The sequence below is a fragment of the Diceros bicornis genome, chromosome 19, assembly GCF_020826845.1.
Source record: "Diceros bicornis minor isolate mBicDic1 chromosome 19, mDicBic1.mat.cur, whole genome shotgun sequence".
Taxonomy (NCBI): domain Eukaryota; kingdom Metazoa; phylum Chordata; class Mammalia; order Perissodactyla; family Rhinocerotidae; genus Diceros; species Diceros bicornis.
Genome location: NC_080758.1, coordinates 22032204 through 22045451, shown reverse-complemented (window position 1 = coordinate 22045451; position 13248 = coordinate 22032204). Strand labels below are relative to the sequence as shown.

Genomic DNA, 13248 nt, shown 5'->3' with positions numbered 1-13248 from the left:
GGCTGCAGGGTTTCTGGGCAGGTATTTTTGGAATTATTATCCCCAATATTCAGATGAGGAAACTGAGGTCAGAGCCCCAGATCACACAGGGAAGACTTTCCTGTGGTCCCAGGGCAGGGCTCCCTAGGCCTGAACACGGATCCTGAGGCAGGGGCTGCTGGGAGAAGTCTCAAGGTGAACCCCACCCCAGGAGGCCAACACCCCCTAACACACCAGGAGGTTGAGGGGCCAGGGGGGTGATGGTTCTTGCTTCGTGAGTTTTCTCAGCGACATCTCAAGAATGCGTGTGGGAGGCTGGATGGCAGAGGAAATCAGAGCCTTGGAGTGGAGAACCAGCCCAGGCTGGCCTGCTGGAGGATGAAGAACCACAGGGGACAGAGAGGGGCCATCCGGCTGAGATCAGCCGTGCCCTGGCTGACCCATAGATTTCTGAGAAAAAGAGATGACTGTTGTTTTAAGCCTCTAAATTTGGGGCTTCTTTGTTACTCGCAGGAGCTAGCTGATACAACCAGACCAGTAGTTCTAAGCATGGACATGGGACCAGCAGCACCAGTATCAACTGGGAATTTGTTAAGAATGCAAATTCTCAGCCCACACTCAGACCTACTGAATCAGCAGCTAGGTGGGACCCAGTGATCTGGGTTTTAACACACTTTTCTGGTGATTCTGATGTATCTTCAAGTTTGAGAACCACAGATCTAGATGATGGTTTAAAGCCACTCTCGGCACATGCCTAGCACACAGTAAGCATCCTCCACATGCTGCCTATTCTCCTGATATATGGCCTGGAATGTTCCCCTTCTCCCGCCCAGAGCACCTGCCAGCCCCACAAGTCCCAGTCTGGGTCTGCTGTTCCCACGCTGGGTAGGGCAGCCCTTTGCTGTGTGACCTCAGGTCTGGCCCGGGCCCTCTCTGAGCCTCCAGCCATTTCAGGGCCCTTGAATCCACGACAACCAGGGGCGGGTGACTCTGAGACCTGCTCACACCTCTGCAGCTCTGATGCCTCGGACCCAGGGCCCGGCACACGGTGACCTGAGATGGTGGGGAGGGGCAGGGTGTGGCCCTACCTGCCCAAAGTTCCAGGGTATGCTGCTAATGAATTTGGCCGAGCCCTGGTAGATGAAGCCCTGCTGGGTGAGGACGTACTCCTGCCGCTCCTCCTCCGAGTTCAGGTACACGGCGTCCGCTGTGGGTGGGAAGGAAAGGGCCTCAGCTCTGGGCCTGGTGGGGCCCCACATCCTTGTAGATATGGCAGATAGGGTGCCAACTCCCAGGGCCAGCCGGAGTCTCCCAGGCCCTCTATCTTTTAGTAAGAAAAACTAATCACCTAATAACCGCATATCAATGAGATAAGGTGTTATCAGCTAGTCACAACAATGGCTGTCATTTATCCAACGCTGGTCCCGTGCCAGGACCCGCGATAAGCGTGTGACATATATTACCTTGTTTAACCTCCACAAGAGCCCTGTGAGGAGGGGATCCTTGAAAGCCCCATTTTACAGATGGGGAAACTGATCCAACACAAGAGACCAAGGAGCACCGGATCAGGAGTCAGCACCCCCAGCTCTGACCCTCCCTCGCTCTGTGACCCTGGGCAGGTCCCCTCCTCTCCCCCACCTCACTGTGTTCCCTGGGAGTAAAATGGGATCGTGGATCTGAAAGGTGGGGCACAAGCTGAAGCCCTGGGCCAGCGGGAGGCAGGAGCACGATCCAGGGTGGAGAGAAAGCCGGGGGAGGGTCACCACGGCTCAGGGGAGGTCGGGTCCCGTCCAGCCTCGGGGGCAGGGAGGGAGGGCCGCCTGGAGCAGGTGGCATCTGAACATTGCCTTGATGACATTCTAAGCAGAGGAGCAGAGAGAGCAAAGGCGCGGCTGCAGGAACCTGCAGGCACTCAGGTCCCTGTGGCTAGTGACCATGGAAAAGGGGGCTGAGGCAGTTGGGGCCAGATGGCCGGAGGTCAAAGGTCAGGCTGGCCTTTACCGTCCCAGGAGGGAAGCACAGGGGAAGCGGCCAAGCGCCTGATGTAGCCTGCACTCTGGCTCCGGAGACTGAGCAATGAAAATAGCCTGAAGATAAATGAACCATGTGCCTGTAACTCGTCTGGCAGGGGGAGAAAATGAAAGAGAAAGACAAACTCTCGGTGTTTCGCCATCAGAATGAGAGTGTCAGCGCAGGTGGAGGAACTGTCCCCACCCGGGCCCGAGAAGCCAGGACTGTGACGTGTCTCCTTCTGGTGAAGGTGGGGGCTCTACCCTGTCCATGTGGGAGCTCGGCGGCAGGAAGGGCCCGCTTCCCAGGCAGAGCCCGCCCTCTGCCCCAGAGGAAGAGCAGCTTCTCGCCAGCGCCCCCACCCCTCTAAGCCCGGCTTCCTGCCTGCTCCCGCCCTGGGATGTGGGTCACTGTGGTCACTGTGCTGCTTGACTGACCTCTGCCTCAACCCTCTGGGTAGGGCAGGGGCAGGGCTGGAGGAAGGGACACTTTCTCCAGAGCCTCGGTCCCCGTTCCCTGGACTCTGAACCCCTGCGGTGCCGGTGGGGTGGGGACTCTGGCACGGTACCGCTCCACGGGCCGCGCTGCCCACTAGCTGTTAGCTCTGCAGGTCGATGAAAATCAAAATGAGCACAGTGTGGGTCCAGCAGGGCCACTTCTGTCCCCAGAAACCGTTCCACGTGGCCACAGGGCACATGCGCAAGGGCGCTCATTGCGACACCCGCCCTGTGATGAGCCACCGGGGATGACCTCATGTCTGGGTGTGGGGGGCCAGATAAATGAACCATTCACATGGGCAAGATCCGGGCACTCCCGGCTCTTACAAAGCACGAGCAGATGTGTGCAGACCGAGGTGGAAAGATCCTCAAGACGCATCGTAGAGGGAAAAAGAAAACCAAGTTGTAGGCTGATGTATACCGGGGGATCCTTTTACGTTTGCGAGACAGAGAACTCCATTAATACAGCGATGTCTCCAGACACATACACCCAAATCTAAGGAGATGAGCCCCCAAGACAGCTAACAATGGTGTTCCCCAAGGAGGGGAGTCCAGGGGGCTGTCTCTCTGTAGTGCCTGAAGCTTTTATAAAGAGGATGTTCTCATGTCTTACTGCTGTAATTAGAACTAAAAACCAAAGTATGCAAAGGAGAAAATAAAAAATCTTTCTGCCCAAATGTGTTATAAAGTGCCCCAAAATGGAGAAGAAAAAATAAAGCAATGGCCCAGTAAGAAGCTGGTTATCTGAGGCTGGAAAGGCCAGAATTTCTGCCCTGGGCCTGGGCTTTGAGAAGGAACACCCCATTCCCAGGCTGGGGCCCCCCCCACAAGGCCTCTCTCCCTGCCTTGCTATGGGAGAGCAGGAAGGAAACAGATGGTCGGATCCAACTGCCTCGTTAGTCAGAAGGGGAAACTGAGGCCCGGCTAGGGGCGTGGAAGGCCCTGTCTCTTCCTTCCTGCTCCAGACAGCCTCAGCTCTTTCTCTGACTCTCTGGTTTCGTCCAGCATTGTCCACTTACTTGCTGAAGGAGCTGCCAAAAGCCACTTAAGCTCTCTGAGCCTCAGTTTCCTGTCTGTGAAATAAGGATGCTGAGATCTCCCCCTTGGGATTGTCAAGAGGCGTGATTGAGAGAGTGCACAAGGAGGCACTTAAGTAACCACACTGCACCTGCCCGCCTGTCCTGGCTACCCCACCCCTCCACCTCCCTCAGTTTCCCTCTCCCAAGCCAGGGAAGCCCACATAGGGTGGGATCCCTTGGTAGCTGTGTGGCCTTGGGCAAATCATTTTGCCTCTGCGAGCCTGTCTCCTCATCTGTAAACGGGAATAATAAGAATACTCACGTCACAAGGTTTCTGGGAGGCTGCAGCACGGAGCTGCAGAGTGGGCCTCACTCAATCCACTTTGATGTCTCTTCTGCCCCATTCCCCACCCTCAGTGGCCCCCCATGGGTGGGTCTAGCCCTGCCCATCTCCCCACTCCACCCATGGATGGAGCGTGGCTCACCTGGGCACCAGCTATTGAAGAGCAGTGTGAAGTGGCCCAGCATGAAGCTGGAGCCCTGGTAGCCAGTGGAGGCCTCCAGGCTGAGGCGGTACAGGCCGACAGGGGCATTTGCCGGGGTGCTGAGCTGCAGCGAGAGGGCGCTGTCCTGCTTCTCCACCACTGAGGCCGCCCAGGCACCCTCCTCCACAGCATCGGACAGTGGGAAGCGGGCCTTGGTCCCGGCCTCGTTGCTGGGGTCTGGGCCTGTGGAGGGAGAAAGCAGGGCCATGAGTGGGCGGTGGTGAGGGAGGGTGGGAGCCAGTGCTGGCAGGGGCAGAGCACATTCCTGGAGTCCCATGGGCCTGGGTTTGAGGCCTAGTTCTGCCACTAACCACTGAGGGAACTTTGGCAAGAGGTTTCATCTCCCTGAGCCTCGGTTTCCTCGTCTGTCAAGGGGGGATCAGACCCAACCTTGCAGGGTGGTTTTGTGGGAACGCACGAAAAGCTGCAGGCACACGGCAGGTCCTCACCCTCCTGGGAGATTCCTCCCTGGGGAGGGGACAGTGTAGCCTGGGGCAGGGTCTCAGTTACACTGCTCTGGGCTGGCGTGACTTTGGACAAGAGCATCTCTTTCTCTGGACTCAGTTTGCCCCTCCATAGCATGGACAGGAATTAGGCAAGATGCTCCCCAAGGGTCTTCCTTTCCTGCCTAAATCTTTTGCCTGCTAGCATCCTGCTTTCCTGTTCAGAAAAAGAAGCCTAGACTCTGAGTAGGATGGGACCTTGGTCCTCTGATGTCCCCATGGGGGCCTGTCTGAGAGCCCCCTTGCTGTCCGCTAGCAGAGGGTGCTGGCCGATACAGGACTAGGTGTTTGTCTCTCCAGGGCACCCTCCAAATTTTGGCCTCTGTGTGTCCATAGGCAGCTCCGAAGAGCTGGTCATAACCATCCCTCATCTCCCGACAGCCATTTACTCTCAGTGAAGTGGCTTGTCACGTCCTGTTTCTCCTGAGATCCCTTGTACAGGAGAGAGAATGAAGGCTCAGAGAGGAGAGGTCTCCCAAGGAGATCCCGAGGGTCTGTGGCAGAGTCAGCACCTGAGCCCAGGCCTCGAGGCTGTCCTTTGCAGAGGATGCTCCCTAGTGGGGGTCTCCGGGCTCGGTGAGGTAGACAGCCTGCCCTGAATGGTGCTTTTTCAGCTGGAGGGGAGGGCCCGGCCCAGGCAGGCAGGTCTGAGTCATAGGGAGGGCGAGGGGGCTGGTCACCCTTTCTGGACTTGGGTGACAGTGAGAAGAAACAGAACCTTCTTTGCCTGCTTGGGCAGCTGCCCAGGAGGGTTTATTTTTGTTCTTCTGTCTCCCTCCCTACAGCTCTGCCCACCTGCTGCTGACAATATGGGGGCTGCTCACCGAGGGGCTCTCTCCCAGCACCCAGCCTCCTCCTTCCCTGCCGCCAGCCCCACCTACACCCGGGCCCAAATATAACCATGAACTAATAGGCATGACACAGGCCTCTGGGGCCCTGTCTGGGTGCCAGGAGCCAGATGTAAGCCTTTAAACACTCCTTGTCGTCCAGAGTTGGCATCTGGGGGAGGAGTCGGGCAGCACCGGGGCCCAAGAGCCAGCTTGGGTCTGGTTCCCCTGCTCAGGCCCTGAGCACAGTGTGACCTGGGCTAAGTCACAAGGCCTCTCTGATCTGCAATTTTCTCATCAAAGAAAAAAATAGGCTTAGACCACATGCCTGAGAAGGTCCAATTCCAGGTCCAAGCTCTGTGACCTTGGACAAGCTATTTAGCTTCTCTATGCCTCAGTTTCCTCATCTGTAAAGTGGGACCAATTGCAGTACCTCCTCATAAGGTCATTGTGAGGCTTGAAGAAGGAGGGGAAGCGTGAAGCCCCTCACAAGGTACCTGGCACATAGTAAGTGCTTAATATATAGTAGTTATTGTTTATTAGTGTCCCCACCACCTCCTAAGGCTGTTAGAGGATTCTGTGAGGGAGTTCATAGAAAGCACTGGAAACAGTGGCCGGCACACAGCAATTATGCAGTAAATGGGAGCCATCCTCAGTATCATCAAAAGGGACAATTAAAAGTCAGAGTTCTCAGGCCCAATAACAGATTTTGAGGATTGGAGTGGAACCAATTGAATCACTTCACAGATACGGGAACTGAGGGCGAGAGGGGTGAAGTTGGGGTGACCACATGCCCCAGTTCATGCCTGTGGTCCTGGCGTCACTCTGAACGGCACCCTCTTCGTTCTCAGAAACGTTCCTGTCGGGACGATCAATGACCTGGTCCCCGTGGTGACCACCTGGGCCAGGCCCCGTAGACGCTGTCACTGCCAACATACCACCCTGGGGACAGGATGGAAACAGATTTCCCTTTCTCTCTGACCCGGGGCAACCGTGGGCATGCGGGTGCGCGCGCGCGCGCGCACACACACACACACACACACACCCCTTTCTTGTGAGGGGCCCTGGAGGGTGCGATGTGGACAGGCTGACCCCTGGCCCCTCTGCTGCTACGTAAGCTGGCTTTGAAAATTCCTGGGCTGTGATTCCACACGGTACTCTTTGTGTGGGACCAGAGATACCGCAGGGACCCCTCTGGGCCTGAATGACCTGGAGACCAGAGGGGTCCTGGCCACTACGCCAGACCCTGGTGGCGGGGGACCAGGTAGGGTGGATAAGGAGAACCTTCCAGAGGAAAGCCTTCTCTTAGCCTCATAAGGGTTCTTTTCACTCCTTCAGGCTGACCTCACTCCCACCCCACTCTCCCTCCAAGCCCTGGCCCCCCTCGGAGGGAGGCAGAGCTTTCTTCCCGTGACAAGGTTGGTGTTCGTGTACTGTGATCTGTACCCCGTGACAGAGCCGTCAGGTCTCGCACAGTCAGGGTGAAATACACAGCATCGGGGCATGTGTGGGGTCAGGCCACACACTCCATTCACCTAGTGACCTCGGGTAGCTCCCTGTTCTCTCTGAGCCTCAGTTGCCCTGAAGAGGTAGGACAGGCTGATCACAAGCCAGAATGTTCCAGCACAGGAGCAGGGTCACCAGGCCAGGCCCGGGGCCGGTTGCTGACCCAAGCCAGGCCTTGAGGTGAGGGCCTAGCTTCCTGGTATTGTCCCCAGGCTTCCTTAGCCCACGGGAGGGTCTCGGTCACTCCTACAAGGAAGCTGTGTGAACCCAGAGATACAGTGCCCTCCGTGGCCACCCCAGGAGCAGTGGAAGTAACCAGGGCAGGGCGGCTATGGTTTGAGATAAGTCGGTAGAGACTGGAAAACAGAGATTAGTTGCTGGGGTGGGAAGGTCAGCTGCTCCACAAACCCTGAACTCAGGGCCCTTAGTTACCTAACACCAGGCTGCGTAGACAAATGCAGAAGGAGGAAGAAAGGGGACGCCGTGGGAGTGACAGATGAAAAATGAGGGTGGGAAATCACTGGCTGCCCAACCTGGTAGCCCACCTACCACCCCATTTCACAGAGGGACACACTGAGGCCTGGCAGGCTCTTGTGGTGAATAGTGAAATGTGTCCGCTGTGGGGTCACAGTGATGAAAAGCCTCAAGTCTGGGGTCAGGGTTTGAACTTGCTTAGTCCCTAGCTCACTGTGTGACTTGGGCAAGTAACTTGACCTTTCTGAGCCTCAGTGTTCCCATCTGTAAAATGGGGGTTCATTATGCTTCTAAGACGGGAGGATTCAGGATAAGCATGCATACAGTGGGTGCTCCATAGATGTTGTGATTTTCATCACCCTAAGCCTGACTCTTCTCAGGGCACCATACCCAGCCCTTAACTGTCATGTACCCCAACCTTCCACTTTACAGAGGGGGAAACTGAGGCTAGAAAGATCAGAGACTTGCTGGAGGCCCCTCCAGTCTGTTAGGAAGGGCCCCAAGGGTGCTGGGTGTGTGTGGGGTGCCCCTGAGTAGTGGGTGTTTACCTTCCAGGAGGGAAGGGGAAGGGAGGAAAGGCACAGAGGGGACGTCTGTGGCCAGTCTGCAGGTGCCATGATAAGCCTTATCAAACAGCCTCCCACATAAATACGGGCCTCAGCCTGCCTGCTGCTCTCTGCCCCCTGAGACCTCAGATAGAGCCAGGCTTTCCCATCCCTGGGCCAGAGTCCCAGCCAGGAGGCTCCTCACTGGCGACCTCCAGGGCATGGTTCCCACCAGAAGCCAAACCAACTGGTTCAACACTCAAGGCCACTTTTCCAGGAATGATGTATAAAGAAGATTGGGTGCTCGGCATCTAGGGATGGGGTGGCTGGTTCCTCAACGTCCCTTCGCCCATCACTGGAGCCCCTGGACCAAGAACAGCCACTAACATCTACAGGGTACTCCTCCATGTCAGGCCCTTCTCACTTAACAACCGTCCTCCGTGAGTGCTTTTCACATGATGACGCTCAGGCGCAGAGAGGCTAAGCAACTTGCCCCAGGTCACACAGCGGGCAAGCCGCCCAGTCGGCACCAGAACCCGGGTCTGTCTGTCCAGCCCTCAATCCTAAGACAGCCTCCTGAGGCTTAGAGAAGGAACTACCAGAACGCAAAACTGCCCACTCAGAGTGCTGGAGCCAGCTGGGTTCTCTCCACCACCCAGACATGACTTGGACCTGATCCCAGAGGCCTGGTCAGGTTGTGTGGATTTTGGGAAGCTGCTGTTGATAAGAGTTAGAAAGTTGTTTTGATATAGGAAAGAGCAAGCAAGATCTTGATGGGCCTGTGTGGTAGGAAGCTGACCCCCAACACCGGTGATGATAGGTTTTCAGGAACCCATGTAACCAGGGGCACAAGGCTGGGTGACGGGGGCCTCAGTTTCTTCATCTGTAAAATGGGGTTAGTGACTGCTGGGAATTTCACAGGGGCCAAAGAGGAACCAAGTCACCTGTCCGGTTGTCCATCAGGAGATAATGAATCACAGACGGGGCAGGGCGGGTGGAGGCAGGGAGGGTACTCACCAGTCACGACGCTGAAGGTGAGGCTGTCCACACTGGCCTCGTAATTTCGGCCTTGGAAGCGCAATGTCACTCGGAAGGGCTGGCCCCGCCGCACCACCAGCCTCTCTCGGCACAGGCTGGCCGTGTGGTGGTCTCGGCCATTGGCTTCCAGCTCCAGGTCACATCGCTCCAGAACCAGATCTACAGAGAAGCAGGAAGGCGTGAGCCGTGGTGGCATTCCTCAGCCAGCTGTGACCCCCAGACGCACGGCTGCAGTCCCTGGACGTGGGGGCCCTCAGGGCCCTCCGGGAGCCAGCCCTCTCTAGACAGTGGCTATCAGCCCTTCCCTCTCCCAGTCCCCACCCCACCCCATCACCCAGAGGCCGGCGGGGGCCAAATCTCCCTAACTCTTAATCACAAAGTGGTGCCCTCTGCGACTTGTCGGGAGAAGGCTCTGCCACCTCCTGGCTGTGTGACCTCAGGCAACTCAACTTTCCTGGGCCTCAGTTTCCCCATCAGTCCGCAGGTGGGGACAACAGGATCCACCTCAGAGGGCTGTTGTGAGCCACTTGGCACGGCGCCTGGCACATAACAAATGCTCACTAAACACGAGCTAGCCGGCCCTGCTGGGAGAGGGTTAAGATTCGGCGCTCTCACCGCCGACCCCCGGTTTGTGTCCTGCTCAGGTTGTCACACTGTGGCGGCTGCGTGCTGCTATGATGTTGAAAGCTATGCCACTGGTATTTCAAATACCAGCAGGGTCACCCACGGTGGACAGGTTTCAGCAGAGCTTCCAGACTAAGACAGACTAGGAAGAAGGATCTGGCCACTCACTTCAGAAAAAATTAGCCAGGAAAACCCTATGAATAGCAGCAGAGCATTGTCTGAGACAGCACTGGAAGCTGAGAGGATGGCGCAGAAAGACCAGGCAGGGTTCAGCTCCGCCATACACAGGGTGGCCTGGAGTGAGAATCGACTCTGTGGCACTAACAACAAAAACATGAGATATTCTTTCGCAGTTGGGGGATGCTTTCTGTAAAAACACAGGCGGTGTTGGGTATAGGTTAATTACACAGGCTTCACCTTTCAGGTTCAATTTTCAATTTACAGGAAATACGCAGGACTGAGGAACACGTTAAACGCAGAACCAGGATGCGATCCACAAAATTCATACTCTGGGAAACTATAGGCAAAAGATCTGGTTTCTTTAACAAATAAATTGTAAGAACAAAATGAAAAGAAAAAGTTGAAGGGGGAAGGTACAGATTAAGAGAAACCTAAGAAACATTCCTAGACATTGTGTTGTGTGGGCCTTATTTGGATCTTGATTTAAAAAACTGTTTAAAAATATTTTTTACACGTAGGAGACAACAGGAAATTTGAACGCTGATAGAATAATGGTGATATTAAAGAATTTTTGTTAATTTGTTTATGTCTAAAAAAAGAGAGTCCTTATCCTTCAGAGATACATATTGAAATATTTACAGATTAAATGATGTGATGTCCGGGATTTGCTTCCAAATAATGGGGAGGGGGTAAGATACGGGTACAGAAGGCAGGAGTAGCCATGGGTTGGTGGTTGGGACTGGGTGATGAGAACGTAGGCATTTATTATTCTGTCTTCTCTACTCTTACGTATGTTCAATATTCTCCATAATAAAAGGTTTTAAAAATGACAGGGGTTTGGGAGTCTTCTGGACCTGGGTTTCAGTTCTGCTGTGCTGCTGTGTGATCCTGGACACGTGTCTCTCCCTCTCCGTGCCTCCTTCTCTGAAGCCTCCACGGACTGCTGTGAGGTCTAGGAGAGGATATTGGGACATCCTATCCCCGGCGTCTAGGTTAGGGCAAAAGCTTGATATGTGAGATTTCTACTTATAGCTTCAGAGGGAGCTGAAGACCACAGAAGGGGTAGGGGTGATGGGTGGGTGGGGGTCTGAGAGAAGCACAAGATTCATAAACCTTGGCGAGGTCAAGGTTAGGAAGACCGTAGGGTGGGGGGAGTGGGCAAGACAGACTCAGAGCTGTGGGGCCCTTGGAGAGGATGTGGTCTAACCGGGGTCCAGGGGCAGGGATTTGTCCAAGTCACCCAGCAAGTCAGCCTTCCACTGGGACATTGACCCAGGTCTCCTGCCTCCTGCCATGGAGTATCCCAAAAGTGAGGTGCAAATGCCCAGCGTCTGCTGACGGCTTCTACGTGGATTATCTCCACTTGCATAGGACAATCACTCTCTCTGTTTTGTAGAGAGAGACAGTACGCGGCCCCAGGTCCCACGGCACACAGCGGCGCTGGGATTTGAACCCGGGTTGTAGATTCTGGAGTCTGTGCTGGTAACCACCTCACTCCTGGCTCAGGGTTTGGTCTCCACTCTCCCCCCTTCCCCTCCCTCCCCCCTCCCTCCCACGTCCTGTGTTGTTCTCGAGCCTGGGAGGAGACCTGGGGAAGCTGACCCCCTGCACTCACAGCAGGAGAGACCTCCACTGGTGGCAAGGAAGAACTTCCTGCTGGCCTGCTGGGGTGAGAACATACTGTTTTGGGAAACTTCTACTCCAGGGAGCTTAAGCAGGAAAGAGACCACCCTTGTTCCCCTGGGAGACCTTAGAGAGCCGGTCAGTCCTTGGTCTGGGGCAGACGGAGCACTTTCTCAGGCTATTGTCTGAAGAAGCATTTCCAGAAATCATGCCCAGCTCCAAAGGTGCAGGAACGCTGGGGTCTAGAGGCATAGGACTTCTGTGTTGAGAAAGGACCCGGGGTCTTCCAGGCCAGGGGACCCTGGAGGAAGTGGCCACTGTGGCAATGGGACAGGGGGCTCATCATAGCTGGCCTCTCCAGGGTCTCCCAGCCCCACCGAGCCCCACTCATAGGGACAGGAGTGGGAAATTGCACTGTGGACAAGTGGCCACCAAGGGGACCTGTCACAGCCAGTCCTGAGCTGGCTTTTGATCCCATGTGTTGGGGAGCTGGGTCACAGAGAGGGACAAAGGCGGCCTGAGGTCACACAGCAGGCCAGGCAGATGGTGGTTCCTCCCGCTCATCCCCGCTCTGCCGGTCCCGTGTCCTGCTCCACACTCCCTCTCCCCACCCCTCCTTCCTGGGGGTGCAGGGGTACGGAGGCCATCCCCAAATGGACCTCACCCAAGAGTCAGCCGGACGCTGGGTCCCGCAGCATTAGTGCAGGACGTGGTCCGTGGTCGGAACCCCTCCCCTGGGAGGGGCAGGTGGGAAATTAACTGAGCCCCTTCGCCACTCCTCTCAGCCCTCACAGACGCACCATGGCTGCCATTATTGTCCGTGTTGTATAGGAAAGAAAACAGACTAACAAGCAGCCAAGAACTGCGGCTGCAGAACTTGAGGGCCGGAATGGAACATGCCTGCTCTCAGCCCACTTCCCCACAGGATGCTGGAACCTCCTCTCTGGCCCCGGGGCCAAGGAGTCAGCCAGGCTTGGCTTGCCCACCACCAGGGACAGCACCCATGCCTCCTCCCAGCTGGCAGGGACCAACTAAAGCTAAGTGATCTGAGGCCAGGCCAGCACCCTCTGCACAGCTGAGGACAGGTGACAATGGTGCACTGTGCACAGTACTTTGCAACACGTGTTCATGTTCCACTGCCTCCTCTGATCCAGGGAGGCAGGGGTTAATGATTATGCCCTGGTGATGGGGAAACTGAGGGCCCAAGCAGAGCCAGGACGGGGAGCCAGGCACCTTTCACCCAGCCCAGCCCTCCTGTTGCTCTCCAAATCCGGGACTGAAGGATTGAGCCCCAGCCCAGCCCTGCCCTCCACTGCACCCGTGGGACCACCAAGACCAGGGAGGGATGGTCAGGCATGGGGCCCTGAGTGGCCACAGTGCTGATCTTGATACTCACCCTCGGCCATGGTCAGGTGGTGGCGGTGGCTCCTCAGACTGTTGTCAGGACCCTCCAAGTGCAGCCCCCTGGCACAGGCACCGTGGAGGCTGAGCAGTGGGAACTTATAGCCCGCTTCGGGGCGGGCCGGGGGCGGGGCCACACGGGGAGGCGGGGACCTGGTGAGGCCACCCTTGCCCACGCTTGCTCTCAGCCAGCCGCTGGGGCGCACCCAGGGGCAGGAGCCCCAGGGAGGGAGGGACCGGCAGCCGGGCCAGGGCGCCCCCTGGGGGAATGGGCAGAGTGCAGGGCTGGGCCAGCATGGACAGGACACACAATTAGAACAGGACACACAGACACATCTGGACACAGAAATACACACATGAAGGCACAGACACACACTTGCACCGGGGCACACAGCATACCTGGATACGCAGACATGGACCCCTAGTCAGGTCAGACCCCGGGTCAAGAAGACACACACACTCAGACACAGATACACA

General features: G+C 56.4%; 1 protein-coding gene across 1 annotated transcript in view; it reads right to left on the bottom strand.

Moving 5' to 3' along the window:
* The window catches only part of TGM2 (transglutaminase 2), a 33299-nt gene extending 20460 nt beyond the window's left edge, over positions 1-12839 (bottom strand). Inside the window, exons 1-4 of the mRNA XM_058562713.1 lie at positions 12767-12839; positions 8923-9102; positions 3991-4233; positions 1068-1186 (exon numbers count right to left, since the gene is read on the bottom strand). Coding sequence (XP_058418696.1) covers positions 1068-1186; positions 3991-4233; positions 8923-9102; positions 12767-12776 — 552 coding nt within the window. The 5' untranslated portion in view covers positions 12777-12839. The remainder of the gene's footprint in view (positions 1-1067; positions 1187-3990; positions 4234-8922; positions 9103-12766) is intronic.
* Between the last annotated feature and the right edge of the window lie 409 nt (positions 12840-13248).